The 14,996-nt window shown below is 38.4% G+C and overlaps 1 protein-coding gene across 3 annotated transcripts in view; it reads left to right on the forward strand.

Annotated features, from left to right (window-relative positions):
- The first annotated feature begins 7,175 nt into the window (after nt 1–7,175).
- The window catches only part of gbe1b (glucan (1,4-alpha-), branching enzyme 1b), an 84,978-nt gene continuing 77,157 nt past the window's right edge, over nt 7,176–14,996 (forward strand). For 2 of the 3 annotated variants that reach the window (XR_006378525.1, XR_006378526.1), the window contains exon 1: nt 7,176–9,337. Coding sequence is in view for 1 of the 3 variants with exons in the window: in XM_044201938.1 (XP_044057873.1) it covers nt 9,240–9,337 (98 nt within the window). In the remaining 2 variants the exon portion in view is untranslated. The remainder of the gene's footprint in view (nt 9,338–14,996) is intronic. The other variant, XM_044201938.1, reaches the window with a different exon arrangement.

Here is a 14,996-nt window from a genome sequence, read left to right on the forward strand (position 1 = left end):
CACTGATGACTGGAGGCTAGGCTAAATTGCAACATTACTTTTCTAAATGTTGTTAAAACCTTTGTTGTACAACAGTTTTTAGCAATGAAATATAAAGATTCAACTTTGAAGTCTAATTAAGAATTAAAACGAGATTCTTCAAAACATTAAAACCGAGATCTAACATTAATAACTCATTAATGATAGTATTTGTGGCTATCTTGTATGTATCCTGTAACATTTCAATAGCAGTTTCACAGAAGATATAGTAGTTTTAATTCAAATGGGGGGGGGGAAATGTATTACATGAATAAATATCATTTCATATCCACAGCCAGCAGCTGACACATAGATCAACATAACAGATGTGTTAAAACATACAATATCTGTCGGGAATTTTATGTTTTTGGTGTAAAAGTAATTAAAAAAGCACAAATGAGTTCATTGTTATGTGTAAATATATCAGTAACTAAGAACATATTATGTTATTGTCAAGAGAAACAGCACAGATGTGAAGTTCATTTGTAATATGCTTAAAAATTAGGATCATTTTCAGTATTCTTCATTAAAACTGATTGAAACCTCTACAAAAAAAAATAGCTGGACAGCTTTTTTCTTTTAGTAATTGCCTTTAATAATACATTCAAGCCATGTTAATATCAACAATTTCTCCCTCTGTGACAAGTGTCAGGTGAAATAAAATATGAAAATGTTAAGTTAGCCTTTTAGTGGAAGTAATATTTTCTGAGTTGAGAAGAATTGGCCCTGACTGAACAGGTTATGATGTACCTTATATAGGCCTACTGTATTAATGGACATGTTCAGTCAACTTATGGGCACTCTACTGAACTCAATTGAATTCAGATTCAAGGCATTCATGCATTCATTGAGGCTAATGGAGAACATTATGTGCCTCTTAAGTTAATTATTTTAATGCAAATGTTCACTGGTTTAAATTGATCACTGTTTTGGGCTTAAAGACTTGTAAAAAGAACTTAAAAGGACAACAGCCTAATTTGAAAATGTTACTTCATTATCACATTATAGTTAAAACACCATTTCCAGACAATATTCAAATAAGATGATCAGAAGGCTGTAAATTCTTATGTACCCAACCACACCAAGGTTTCTGTAGCTCGTGTCTTCCTTGTAACAAAAAGAAACAAAAAATATGTAGCTCTTTTGCTCTGAATATTAATTATAATAGTATAGTAGTATAAAAGTAATGTGTTTGAATATTTTGGTTGGCCCTTTGTCTTTTTGAATAACAGCATCTGGCTAAAATATAAATGATCTCCTATTATGTCTTCCCGGATTAGGTGTGGATCCACTTTTGTTTCTTGTCTTTACTGAGAATCATTGTTTTTGTTTCATGGCTTGATCTTGAAAGGTTCTGGAGACACAAACTCACACTGTGAAAAAAATAGTAAATACAGCACATTCATTCATTGTTTTAAAGCCTCTTTCATCTTTGCAACAAAATGGAAATTGGACATGAATGGTCTAATACACTGTTGTTTCAGGGTTTAAGGTCTGAGTGTTGAGTAAAAATATGGGATGCTGTATGTTGATTTTTGAGCCTAATCTCAACCAGCATTTTAGCAGCAAAATATTCCTTTGTCCCTTTGACTGTTTCAGGAGATAGACTGATCATCAGAAGCTTTTTGACTTGCAACATAATCAGACAGTGTATCAGTCTGCAAGTTGTAGACATGGTATGGTTGCGATTTTCAGGACTGAAGCCAAGAGGGGAATGGTATTCTCATGGTGTGCCATGCAAGCAATAATGACCACAGCACGTACTGAATTAGTCGTCAGAATATGTAGTTTCTTTAATATTGAAAGGCCAGTGTAATTTGTTTTCTCTAACCTTATTTGACAATCGTCTCCTTGTTTCTGTATAGGAAGCCTTAACTTCCCCTCACTGAGGCCCAGCTGAAATTTGGCCTCTTCACCCTCTTTCTTTGACGCCATATTGTGAGGTCAGGTGTTAACAATTCACTTCTGAAGGGGCTCACTAGTCTGAAATTCATAAATTAGTTTTGCGTGTGTGTCGATGCAGGCTCTGCTTACCTCGTGTCCTGCACCTACATCAGCAACTATGACGTCAACCATAGCAAACCACTTTGAATCACCATCTACACCACAGACTTCAGCTACCACACAGAGTCCTGCCACCTTCAGAAGTTTTCTGTGGTGGGATGTATCAGCGGTGGTGATGAGACTGAGTACAGGGCTGTGGTGGGGAACTTTGTCTCATGGTGTGAGCAGAACCATCTGGAGCTCAATGCGACAAAGTCTAAGGCGCTGGTTGTAGATCTATGAAGGGCCAAGGCACCAGTGACCCCGGTTTCCTTCCAGGGGGTCAGTGTGGACATTGTTGAGGACGACAAGTACCTGGGAGTACACATGGACAATAAACTGGACTGGGCTAAGAACACTCAAGCGCTTTACAGGAAGGGCCAGAACCGCCTCTATTTTCTGAGGAGGCTGAGGTCCTTCAACATCTGCCGGACAATACTGAGGATGTTTTATGAGTGTGTGGTGGCCAGTGCTGTCCTGTATGCTGTTTCATGCTGGGGCAGCAGGTTGAGGGTAGCGGACGCTAACAGACTCAACAAACTGATCTGTAAGGCCAGTGACATTGTGGGGGTGGAGCTGGACTCTCTTGCGGTTGTGTCAGAGAGGAGGATGCTGGCCAAGCTACATGCCATCTTGGACAGTGTCTCCCACCCGCTCCATGACGTGCTGGTCAAACAAAGGAGTACCTTCAGCGGAAGACTCATCCCCCCAAAAGCACCACAGAGCGCCACAGGGGTCATTAAACTGGACATTGATCATTAACATCACTGTAATACTGTAATATTGTGCAATTTGATTTGCTTAGTACTTCTGTTCCTTCTATTCTCAAGTGTGCTTTGACGTGATAGTGAGCAGTTGTAACGAAAGAGCTTCCCCTCAGGGATCAATAAAGTATTTCTGATTCTGATTCTGATCATATATTTTAAACTCTGTTGCATTCACTGCCCATATGCAGCATACTCCTGTGAATTATTCAGAGAATACAAAATGAGTCGAGGGTGATGAGAGACATATCATCTGAAAATCTCAACTCCACAGAGATTCATGTACCTATTGGGCCCAGTCAGCACATGCTTTGTGTTCTGCCTCAAACATACACACTGATATCGCTGCTTCCGCCTTCTCTAATGTCTCTCATTAAAGATCTCTCTCCTCGTGTCAGTCTCTGGTCCTTTCTGAGATCCCAGCTCCTCCATCCTTGAAATTGAAGGCTGGAGCGAATCTTATCGCCTCTCATTAGCTTCATTCCCATTCTCTCTAGCTCTCTTTATTGCTTAGTTTTAACCTTCTCACATGGTAGCATTCATGGGGAAGTGGTGTCCTTCTGTCAGAGGAATTATATGAGTTGCAATATTTCAGTAAACTGATCCCTGACATCTAATTTGATCCCCAACAGAAGGAGGTTGTCTGTATTGTGCCTGGATCATATTGCTATACCAAATTTAATTTCTTTTAATTATCATACATTTCCATTTTGTGTCACTGAAACCTGTTACAATAGGAGTGTATGAACAGTTTCATTTATATAGCTCAGTTTTAGAGGGATTGGTGCCAAAGAAAATGCATCCTGAAGTGCATACTTTTAGGCATTCATGGACTGTAAACCACAAAACTGTCTGAACCTAATTGTCTGATGAGGAATTAGGTAATATTCAGTTCCGCAGACTCTGATATCAACATCAATTTGAGACACAGAAAATTTATACTAATTATGTTGTTGGATGGATGCAGTTCCAAAAGCATTGCCTTATGCTTTTGTTTAGTTTGATTGATGTATTTTGCATTGATGCAAATAAATTGGCCTTTTTATCCAATTCACAAAATAAGAGCTGACTCTACTCCTGTCTGACAGCTGGAGTTGGGAGATGTCTGTTATTTTTAAAAACCTGCTCTTCTGAAAATATCTTTCCTCTGTGTGACACAGTGTCCACACACACACAGTAGCATAAAAATGGTTGTTCCCCGACCAAAAACACATCATCTTAATTAAGTACTGCACATACAGAATCAGAGTTGCAATCCTCAGAGACTGTGCTTGTGTCAGGGAATCAAACTGGCTGCAAATATGGATTAAAATGAGAGACTAAGGTGTCCACAATTCATCTGAATTGACATTGAATTGATCTGTCCTCTTTGCGTTGCCATTTGGCAATGACTGAATGAAATATCATGTGTTTTTTTTTGCTACAACTGATGGTTCTCAGTTATATTTACCACTTTTTTTCCTGCTATATGTAATTTCTTAAAAAAAATCTTAACAAATATCAGGGTAGGAAAGGTTTCAAGCGTAGTCATCTGGACACTGTTTTCAGAATCAAGACGTTTCGGCTCCCATCTGGAAGTCATTCTCAATTGTGAAAAATGGTCTGAGGACTCAGAAATTTAAGCTAATCTGTGTTACTTAAGCCCTGCCCTCAGGAAGGAGTCTTCCTGAGTTTCAGCTGTTTAACCTGCCTAAGGAGGGCAGGGCTTAAGTTTAGCAGATTAGCTTAAATTTCTGAGTTCTCAGATCCATTTTTCACAATTGAGAATGACTTCCGGATGGGAGCCGAAACGTCTTGATTCTGAAAACAGTGTCCAGATGACTACCACTGAAACCTTTTCTATGAAGGAACATTCCTGGACGAATGAGGGACTACACCGTCTTAAAAATCAGGGTGTTGCAATATAACTGTTAGTTATCTAATTCTTAAATAATATGAGTTTATCTGTATTCTTTTTATTTTCTATGCTCATTTACTTGCCTATTATAGTTTCCTCGCATCGCCCTCAGAAACATTGCGCATGATTAAGCATTTCATTTCCACATCAAACTGTCCACTGTCAAAGCAGCTTTTCTTTACTTATATGTAAATAGTGCCGTTGTCTGTGAATGATACATGAATGGCATTTTTCAAAATGAATCATTTCTCTTGCTGACTTTTTTACAAAAATATGGAACAAAGGGGTGCAGCAACTGTTTCATGCAACATTCAGTTCAACATTTTCTCAAACATCTATTGCATTGCTCCTCTAAAATGTGTAAAATAATGTTCTTAATACTTTAAGATTATTTTCTCCTTTAAAGGGATTCCTGCAGTAGATATGCTCCTTTTTGGCTTTGATTTGCAAAGAGATGCTGCTTCTAATATGTATACACCACTTTGTTTTTCGTAATTTGTAATTGTTGAATAAATGGCTACAGCTTCTCTGTCTCTGTCTATTCATATGACAACACTATTGTTTCTTATAAAAAAAAAACATTTAGAGTTACAGTTTTAGTATTCACTGACTTCCCTGCTCAATCTTCTAGCTTCCAGCAGCTATACTTTTTGCCTTAGAGGTGTCTTAAAGAGGTTGAACACTCTGGGAAGTAATTCTCTCAACTTGGATGCATCATAATACTTAATTTAATAATTACAGGTATTGAAAGACTAAATGTATTTTTTCATTACACATGAAATCAGTGTAGCATGCTTGTATACTCACATCAACTTAGTTCAACGAGAAGCTTGTTTGTGTCAGCTTCTATTAAAGTCACACTGGCAGTCAAAACTGGCTTTTCAATTGTGTTTTGCATCTATCATAGTCTTTCCAACTAAAACAGGATTCTGCAGTGGGACATACAGTTCAGTACCACAGGGAGGGAATGCTCAAAACTTTGTCATCATCTTCATCATTATCATCATCATCTGAATTCTTCTCAATGAATAAATTACAGCAACCCAGGGTTGTAACTGTGGTGTCTTGGGAAAAGGAAACAAGATTTTGTTGGGGTGAAATTTGGGTGAATAGGATGAGAGGAATGGAAGCATGGTTTCCTCAGAAATCTGTAATGCTATCACAGGTTACGATTTTTTAATATTTGCATAATGTTTTCATGAAAAAAACTCTAAATGCCATTTTCAGTGTGATTCTGTCTGTATCAAAGGTAGAGAAGTTACAAGTGTACAAGCAATCTTTGACAAAGAATCTTCAGATAGTAGACAAAATAACATAAAAACATCCAGAAAAAGGACCTATCTCTAATGAGGGGGTCAGGCCAGTGGCAACCACAATAACCATAAAAGTCAATAGACCCAAAGCAACAACACTGCAAAAAGTGGGCTCATATAAGGCCACATGCCAAGTAACATTATTTGTCAACTCCTAATGTGATACAGTCTCTTATATCCCTGTTGTGCGGGTCATATTTTCTGTGTAATTATTTTTAAGACTGTTGAATAATTTTGCTGTGTTTTCCCTGTGGAGAGCTGTTAGCCAACTTGTGTTAGAAAATCACATAAAGATCAGATTGCTTGACCTCTTTTATAGCTGACAAATGTCACATTCAACCTTATATAACCCATCTTTGTAGCAGTGTTTGTGATTGTGATATTCATGAAGTGTGTTCATCATTTTGTCTACTACATGTAATTTGTTGTAAGTTACAGCAAGACTGGTGTAGGTTACTTGACTAAAGCTGCTGTCAGCATAGTTGATTAGACTCTGCAGTAACTTAGTGTGTAAGGATCGGTATCATTATTATACTATCTTTGTGCAACATAATCAATTTTATGAAATGAAAAGCTAAATTGTGGTGTGTGGTTTAATAACTTTTTCTTAGATTTTTGGTGGGGAAATATTTTAACCCAGAGTCTCTTCAGAGTGATCTTAACTTTTAGGGACAGATTAATAATCTACCAAACAGGTGATTTACCGCATGTTTGCTTCTTGTTTCAGCTTTAAGCAGGTTAAACAGGGATATATGAACTGCACTGTGATGAAAGACAGGCCACCAGACATAGTGATTCTGTCTGTGAACTCCGGTGGGGAAACAAATCTCTTTTCTATTGCAATTTTACATGTACGTAGAACATATCTGTCATCCATTACAGCTGGGAAAATCATTAAACTGAATCAAACAGATTACCTAGTTAAGATAAATTATAGTTGCTGCTCATTTTGCCATATAGTTTGGATAAAATCAATCAAATACTCACTTCAGCTCATCAAGTTAACGTCCTAAAATCTAATATTTGTGTCTGTTGTTGTCATTGGGTATTGTGTCTTTCCACATACCCCTGTAAATATTTGTTATTTAGCTGTGAATCACAGAGACAACATTTATTGGCATAACCTTCTGGGGTGGACAGTAACACACTTGTTTCGTCTATTACCAACAGATGGCTCTTTAGAATGACACTCCCTTTGTGACCTTTAGCTGGGACAGTTTTATTTTGTGACAAGGACAACACTTTCAAGAGCTGCACTATTTCTTCAGTCGGCATGCATATTTATCAGCCTTTTCCGAGAGGGATTTATTCTAAATGATGGCAAGGTTATCCTTTTCGAGTCCATTAAGTAAGTTTTGCCACTTCTGTGAAGTAGTTTGTGGTAAAACATGTTGAGGCCACATACAATATGTGTCAGATCAAAACAGTGTGAGCATTGAATTTTAGAAATACATGTAAATTAAAAGAAAGAAAGAAGGAAGTACAGGTGAACTGGATGCTGAATTTGTAGAGAAAAACACAGATTTGCACGCACACAAACACTCTGTTGTTGTGTGCATGGGAGTTTGTTTCAGTGCTAGAGGCAGCTTCATCCAGTTATGTGACAACAGGCCTTGACACTAAATAAACTTTGTCCAAATTAAACTTTGCCCAAATCAATGAGATCTTGCTTCATGATGTCTGTCTCTGTTCATGTACTGTACCAACGTACTTTTTACAGAATAATAAGCTACTTAAATCGAAGCAGTTTGTCCTCGTTAAGTTTCAGTTTGACAATTGTACACAAAGTATATACAAGACATGTTTGCATACAGCAAATGCATTCATTTATGTTCAAGAATCCTATATTTACATTTAACTGTAAGGCTAGATTTGTACAAAGCCACGTGTTTAATTTTCAACTGATACTGGATAAATGTCACTGATAAATTACTTTCACAAAAATAATGACAGCAACTTATTAAAGTAACTCAGCACAAGACTAAAGGTCTAAAGCCCCATTACTGGCCCCGAGAGGCTGCACGGTTCATTATACCTCACACTATGAAAAAGATGGACAGTACAAACACCAAACTGAGGATGTTTTATTTTTAGAGCCTTAACAGTAGATGGGCTTAAAATGTCCTGAACCAAGGGTTCATCCCCTCGCGTGAAGGAGTGTGAAGTTGCAGTCAATTGAAATGTAATCTGCCCAATGGACTGTGTGAAGTCGTGTGCGTGAAGCTGACATTTTGGCTGGAAGGTTAAAGACTCAAGGAGTGTCCAAAATGAGAAGGGATTGTCTTATGTGGAGAATGAATGTGGTCAGCCGATTTCACAAAAATAAATCAGTTTAGTATAGTTTTTAAAAATTGGAAATTGTAGTCTGATCGTAGCACTAGAAAAGGGTCTGGGGATCCATCAAAATGTTTGCATTTATCATCTAGGGACTGTAAATATATACCAAATTTCACATAATTTTAGCCAGTAATTCTCAAAATAGTTTGTTAGTCAAGAGGAATTTTGACCTGACATTGGCCTGCACCGGCTTCTATAAAAAAGATTGTGGGGTCACCAAAATTATTAGGAACCATCCTGTAGGGATGCCTATACCTAAATTTATGGTTAAGTGGCCAGTAGTTGTTGATACATCATACATGTTAGTTTGACCTGACCTATGTTTCTAAAATAAAGGTCATGAGGTCATCAGAATCCGTAGGAATCATCCTTTATGACAATGAATATTCCTACAAAATGCCATGATAGTATGGTCAGTATCTGTCAAGATATGTCAACCAAAGTGACAGACAAATCATTCTAAGCCAATATTGAATTCAGCTATCGAGTACCAAAGACATACTATATGTCCCTATGTCTGCATTACCGTGATGTTTTAGCAGGTGGAATTCCTTTACAGTCACAAAAGTCAAGCAGACCCACAGACTACAAAACTGCACACAAATCCGAGTCATCTTCCTCTGACGCGCCACATGCTTCCTCTGCTGTCATCTTAAAGTTACACTGTATCACGGCTCGGCTCAGCTCTCTCTGACCTGACGGAAACAGCATGTTGTGATGGGACGGGCTTGGCAGAAAGCCGCCTGACTCGTTGTTGTCTCCGGACAGTAAAAGCTCGCACACAGTAAGCCTGTCCTCTGTTCATGACACTGTCAGTGCGTCCGGCCAGCAGCAGTCGGTGCTCGATTGGTTTCGTCTGAAGAAACCATGGCAGACCCAGAGGATAATGTTGCAATTCCTGAGTTCAGCTGCCTTCTCCAAATGGATCCCTATCTCAAAGCGTACGAGAAGGACTTCAAGAGGAGGTAAACACGGTTTAAATGGCGGTTTTGTGCACAGCTTGTCGCCAAAATCAGTCCCCGGTGAAGCGAGCAGCAGCCAGCTTTACGCTGGCGTTCGTGTCTTAAAATAAAAACACACAACTACCAGATGAAAAGCGATGTTTGCAACACATCAGAGAGTCACCTTCTGTGTTCAGGTTTGACATTTTGAATGAGCAGAGGTCGCACAGAGGAGCTGCGTTTACCTCTCACGCTCAGCCGATAGCTTGCTTTTCTCCCCCGTTTCCATCCTGCTGAGTAACAAGCGTTTAGAGGATGTTGAGTTTATGCAAAATTAATGACCCACTACCAGAACGTCTTTTCATTTTATAGGACAAGTTTCTGAAGAAGAACGCAAATCGTCTCTCAACTTCCTATGTTTGACAGTTCAAGACAAGCCATGCGTTTCTCAGTCAGGTGACGTCCACGTTGCGTCGTGAGGTGGTGCTTCGGGCTGAAACGCTGTCTGATTCTCGCCTGTTGTTTTACAGGCTGCTGGAGCCTGCGTCACTGTGCTCCAGCATCACAGCAGCCATTGCTTTCTGCAGGCCTTGTTCCTCATTATAAGCTTTGTAATGAGTTTTCCTTTTAATTGTGTCTGGTTGTTATCGAGGCATCAGTTATCATACATTTTTGTGTAAAACTGGATTCAAATCCAGAGCTGGAAGCTTCCAACTGGAGCACATGCTATACAGTAGCTGATTGTTGACTTGTCCTTATGTGTGTGGGCTAGTGCATTTATTAATCTGGGATTATGTCCAGCACAAATTCCAATCACTTTTTTTCTGCAGTTGCCAAAGTTTGATGGTATCAAACTAAGCACAGAAGTAGATTCCACAATTGTTTGACCAGACTAGAATATCTTTGCATGATGTATCTTCTTAATTGAGTCATATATTTATCCCAGTAAGGCACAAACCAAAGTAGAAAGTTCTGCTAAATCATATAAAAGCCTTGTTGGCTCACTAGAGGATGTCTTAACAGCTATCTTTGAAATTTATATTATTGTCAGTGAGAGCCACACAAGCTCTAACTGAGCCAGAATCCTACTAAAGATTATAACCTTTGTGATCTTTTCTTGGACTGAAAAGTACCTGGTTTTATATATAGATTTATACATTTTATATGTGGATTTGTTCTTTACATTTCTTTGGTAAATTGTTTCTTGTAACATGATTTTGAGGGCATTATATAGACAGAGATATCAGCTCACCAAATATATTCATATGCCATGATTACATTTAAACATACACACCCAGGAGAGACAAAACATATAAAACCTTTTTAATAGAATCAAGTTTAATTAACTGAACTTGAAGTTCATAAACATCAGTTTTGCTAATTAGTCAATTCAGCTACCCTTAGGCCTGTTTATTCTCTGTCACTTCTATTCACTTTTATCACCCAAAGGATGCCAAAATAATACATATTTACAGGCAATTATAGTGAATATTTGCTTATTTTGAACACTGAAACAAACTTAAATGAGTGAAGTACCTTACAGAGACCTGAAAAGAACCAACATGTGCGCTTCAGTGGTAAATACACTGACCTTGTGTCTAGACTAATCTCCAAAAGTAAATAGACATTCTCTATAGGTCAATAGACTGTGCAGTCTCACGCTTTAGTTAGTTAAAGTTCATAATAACGCAATTCTGATTTTGTAATCATTTATTTTGCCTTGGAAGGATCCTGTAGGCTCATTTCTAGATGGAAGGGCATCTGGCTCTCAAAATGATGTATGTAAATTTTTAGCTCAATTCCCCAATGCATGTCAAATAGGCCTTACCTGCTGGATTTCTAGTGTGTGTAGAGAGTGTAGCATAATGTTTTTTTACTTACAAGCAGACAGTGATAATGATCTACAGCTCACATCGCTACGGTATCTGCTCACTGTTGGGTCGTCCCCCCACACTAGGCCTTAAAACTGCTTTGGGGCCATATAGTTTTATCCATTTTCATTACCATGTCAGATTCTGTCTCTAATGTGGCAGGTAAGGGACCACCTGCTTTGTATTTGAAACATGTGAGCAGGGCTCTAGCCTTGCAGCGAGATGAGCGTGTCAGTTCCATCTCAGACACAGCTTGGGATTGCTAGGCTTCACAGAGCCCTAGACGAGTCTCAAACACCTGTCTCGCTGATGAAAGTTGCACACAAATTATTTTACATATAGGATTACTGCTGTGTGAAGGTTAATTCTTGATAAGCCCCTGGTGTTCTAAGGCCCAGAGTCCAAACACCACATCATGAACACAGGCATAGAAATCAAGAGCTTTCTTGGCCTGTGGTGTCACGCTGAGTCCCCTCGCCGAGCTGCACAGTGCTAAGAATTCAGCTGGCTTATCAGAAAGAGACCTATGACCACTCTGACTGGTTCTTTAGATTTCATCACCATGTCGTGGCTCAAGGGCGCCCACATCTCAGGTTTGTTGAACTTCGGTTCACACCAGATACAACCAGTATGCACAGAGAGTTATTATTCCAGCAGATTTTGCAAGCCTCCCATTCTAATGAGTTATTCCGTGGTTGCAGGCAGCTTGTATTTTATTTTATTAGGATGCTAGTTTCAGATTGATTGTGAAAACAGCCGTTGATGCTGCACACAGGTTAAAGCCCTAGTGAGCAGTGCTCTGTTGACATGCTTCATTATTTACCCTTCCTGTTGCGCAAGTCTGCAGGAAGTGCTGTTAGTATTTTGCAGCTCGTGGCACCATGAATCTCCTAAATTGGACCAAATTGAAAGTAGGGAGCATTGGGACTGCTGCTTATTATGGCTAGAGTTTTTGCAAAGATTTGAGTATGTCATCACAACTCATTTCAAAGTGAAAACACAGCAATAAGTCTTAAGAGTCTTATGCTTATGATGCTATATATATATATATATATATATATATATATATATATATATATATATATATATATATATATATATATATATATACACACACACACACACACACACACACACACAGTGGTGTGCAAAAGTGTTTGCCCCCTTCCTGATTTCTTATTTTTTTGCATGTTTGTCACACTTAAATGTTTCAGATCATCAAACAAATGTAAATATTAGTCAAAGATAACACAAGTAAACACAAAATGCAGTTTTTAAATGAAGGTTGTTTTTATTAGGGTAAAACAAACCTAAATGGCCCTGTGTGAAAAAATGATTGTTCCCTAAACCTAATAACTGATTGGGCCACCCTTAGCAGCAACAACTGCAATCAGGCGTTTGCGATAATTTGCAATGAGTTTTTTACAGCGCTGTGGAGGGATTTTGGCCCTCTCATCTTTGCAGAATTGTTGTAATTCAGCCACACTGGAGGGTTTTCGAGCATGAACTGCCTTTTTAAGGTCATGCCACAGCATCTCAATAGGATTCAGGTCAGGACTTTGACTAGGCCACTCCAAAGTCTTCATTTTGTTCTTCTTCAGCCCTTCAGAGGTGGACTCGCTGGTGTGTTTTGGATTATTGTCCTGCTGCAGAACCCAAGTTCGCTTCAGCTTGAGGTCACAAACAGATGGCCGGGCACTTTTGGTAGACAGCAGAATTCATGGTTCTATTTATCACAGCAAGTCTTCCAGGTCCTGAAGCAGCAAAACAGCCCCAGACCATCACACTACCACCACCATATTTTACTGTTGGTATGATGTTCTTTTTCTGAAATGCGGTGTTACTTTTACGCCAGATGTAATGGGACACACACCTTCCAAAAAGTTCAACTTTTGTCTCGTCAGTCCACAGAGTATTTTCCCAAAAGTCTTGGGGATCATCAAGATGTTTTCTGGCAAAAATGAGAGGAGCCTTAATGTTCTTTTTGCTCAGCAGTGGTTTTCGTCTTGGAACTCTGCCATGCAGGCCATTTTTGCCCAGTCTCTTTCTTACGGTGGAGTCATGAACACTGACGATAACTGAGGCAAGTGAGGCCTGCAGTTCTTTGGATGTTGTTGTGGGGTCTCTGGATGGCTGAAGAAGAACAAAATGAAGACTTTGGAGTGGCCTAGTGGAGATAAGTTGAGCGAACTGTTTGCGAATGTTTATTCAACATCTGTTGCATAATAGCCGAACCTTATATGGATTCAGATGTGTATTTGATATAGCATTCTAGTGAGGCTGACAGACAAAGAAGAAGAAGTTCATGCTCGAAAACCCTCCAATGTGGCTGAATTACAACAATTCTGCAAAGATGAGTGGGCCAAAATTCCTCCACAGCGCTGTAAAAAACTCATTGCAAGATATCGCAAACGCCTGATTGCAGTTGTTGCTGCTAATGGCGGCCCAATCAGTTATTAGGTTTAGGGAACAATCATTTTTTCACACAGGGCCATGTAGGTTTGGATTTTGTTTTCCCTTAATAATAACAACCTTCATTTAAAAACTGCATTTTGTGTTTACTTGTGTTATCGTTGACTAATATTTAAATTAGTTTGATGATCTGAAACATGTAAGTGTGACAAACATGCAAAAAAATAAGAAATCAGGAAGGGGGCAAACACTTTTGCACACCACTGTGTATATATAAGCAAAACTGATTGTTGACTTTGAAGTGATGACTACCAATGCATGTGCTCTGACTGAAAATAAATTAGCTGAAATACAGGAATTAAAGATAAGTGGGGAAAAAACTTGCAGTTCTTTGGTTAATAGGAGTTATTAGACTGACTGGATCAAATTTCTACCTGTTGTATTATAATGAGTTAATGTTTTATGTACCTTCTTTTATAGGTTGCTTTGGCAACATTTATTTTCCTGTCACCTTGCTTAAGGGGCAACAAAGGAAATTTTAGCTTTCATCAATCAACCTCTCTGCAAATGTTCAAGTACCTCTATAGCCTCATTAATGCACTTAGTCAAAGAAGGACATTAATGACATTATTTGAAAGTCACCTTGCCACTGGTCTGTCTGGAAGCCCTTTAGGCGAGCTGAGATCAGGAGGAGAAAAGCTTTTTCCTACTTGTGTTTCTCCAGGCTGTTGTAGACTGTCCTGACACCTCTGTGCTTCAGCTGTCACCATCAGTCATACACAACGCAACAGACCTTAACACGCACTCTAAATTTAGATGCTCGATTGTCTAAAAGTGAGTGTATGAACTGAGTTCAGCTGCTCTGTGGGGAGAATTTTAAATGCATTATAATCATGACCAAAGTATTTAAGCTCTGACTGTAATTTAGTTGAGATACAACATCAAAACAAGAGCCAAATGTAGGTGTAGGTGATCTATTTTCTATTGTTAGCATCATTTTAACACTCCATATGGCCTTACCGTATCTAATAGCTGTGTTTAAAAGTTTTAGTGCAGATTTTTTTCTGACTGTGTATTATAATAATAATAATAATAATAATAATAATATATAGATGAGTTCTATGCAGAGCTTCTTGTTTTGAAGGCAAGGCAAGTTTATTTGTATAGCACATTTCAACAACAAGGCAATTCAAAGTACTTTACATAAAATATAAAAACAACATAGGGCAATATCACAAGATATTTAAATACAATTAAAAAGAGTTAAATAGATAATAAAAACAAGATAAAACAGGAAAGTAAAAGTTATAGTGCAGTGTAAAAAAATTAACCATTATTTGATTTAATAAATGGCAGCGGCAAACAGAAAAGTCTTCAGCCTTGATTTAAAAGAACTGAAA

This window comes from Siniperca chuatsi, linkage group LG7 (genome assembly GCF_020085105.1).
Source record: "Siniperca chuatsi isolate FFG_IHB_CAS linkage group LG7, ASM2008510v1, whole genome shotgun sequence".
Lineage (NCBI taxonomy): Eukaryota > Metazoa > Chordata > Actinopteri > Centrarchiformes > Sinipercidae > Siniperca > Siniperca chuatsi.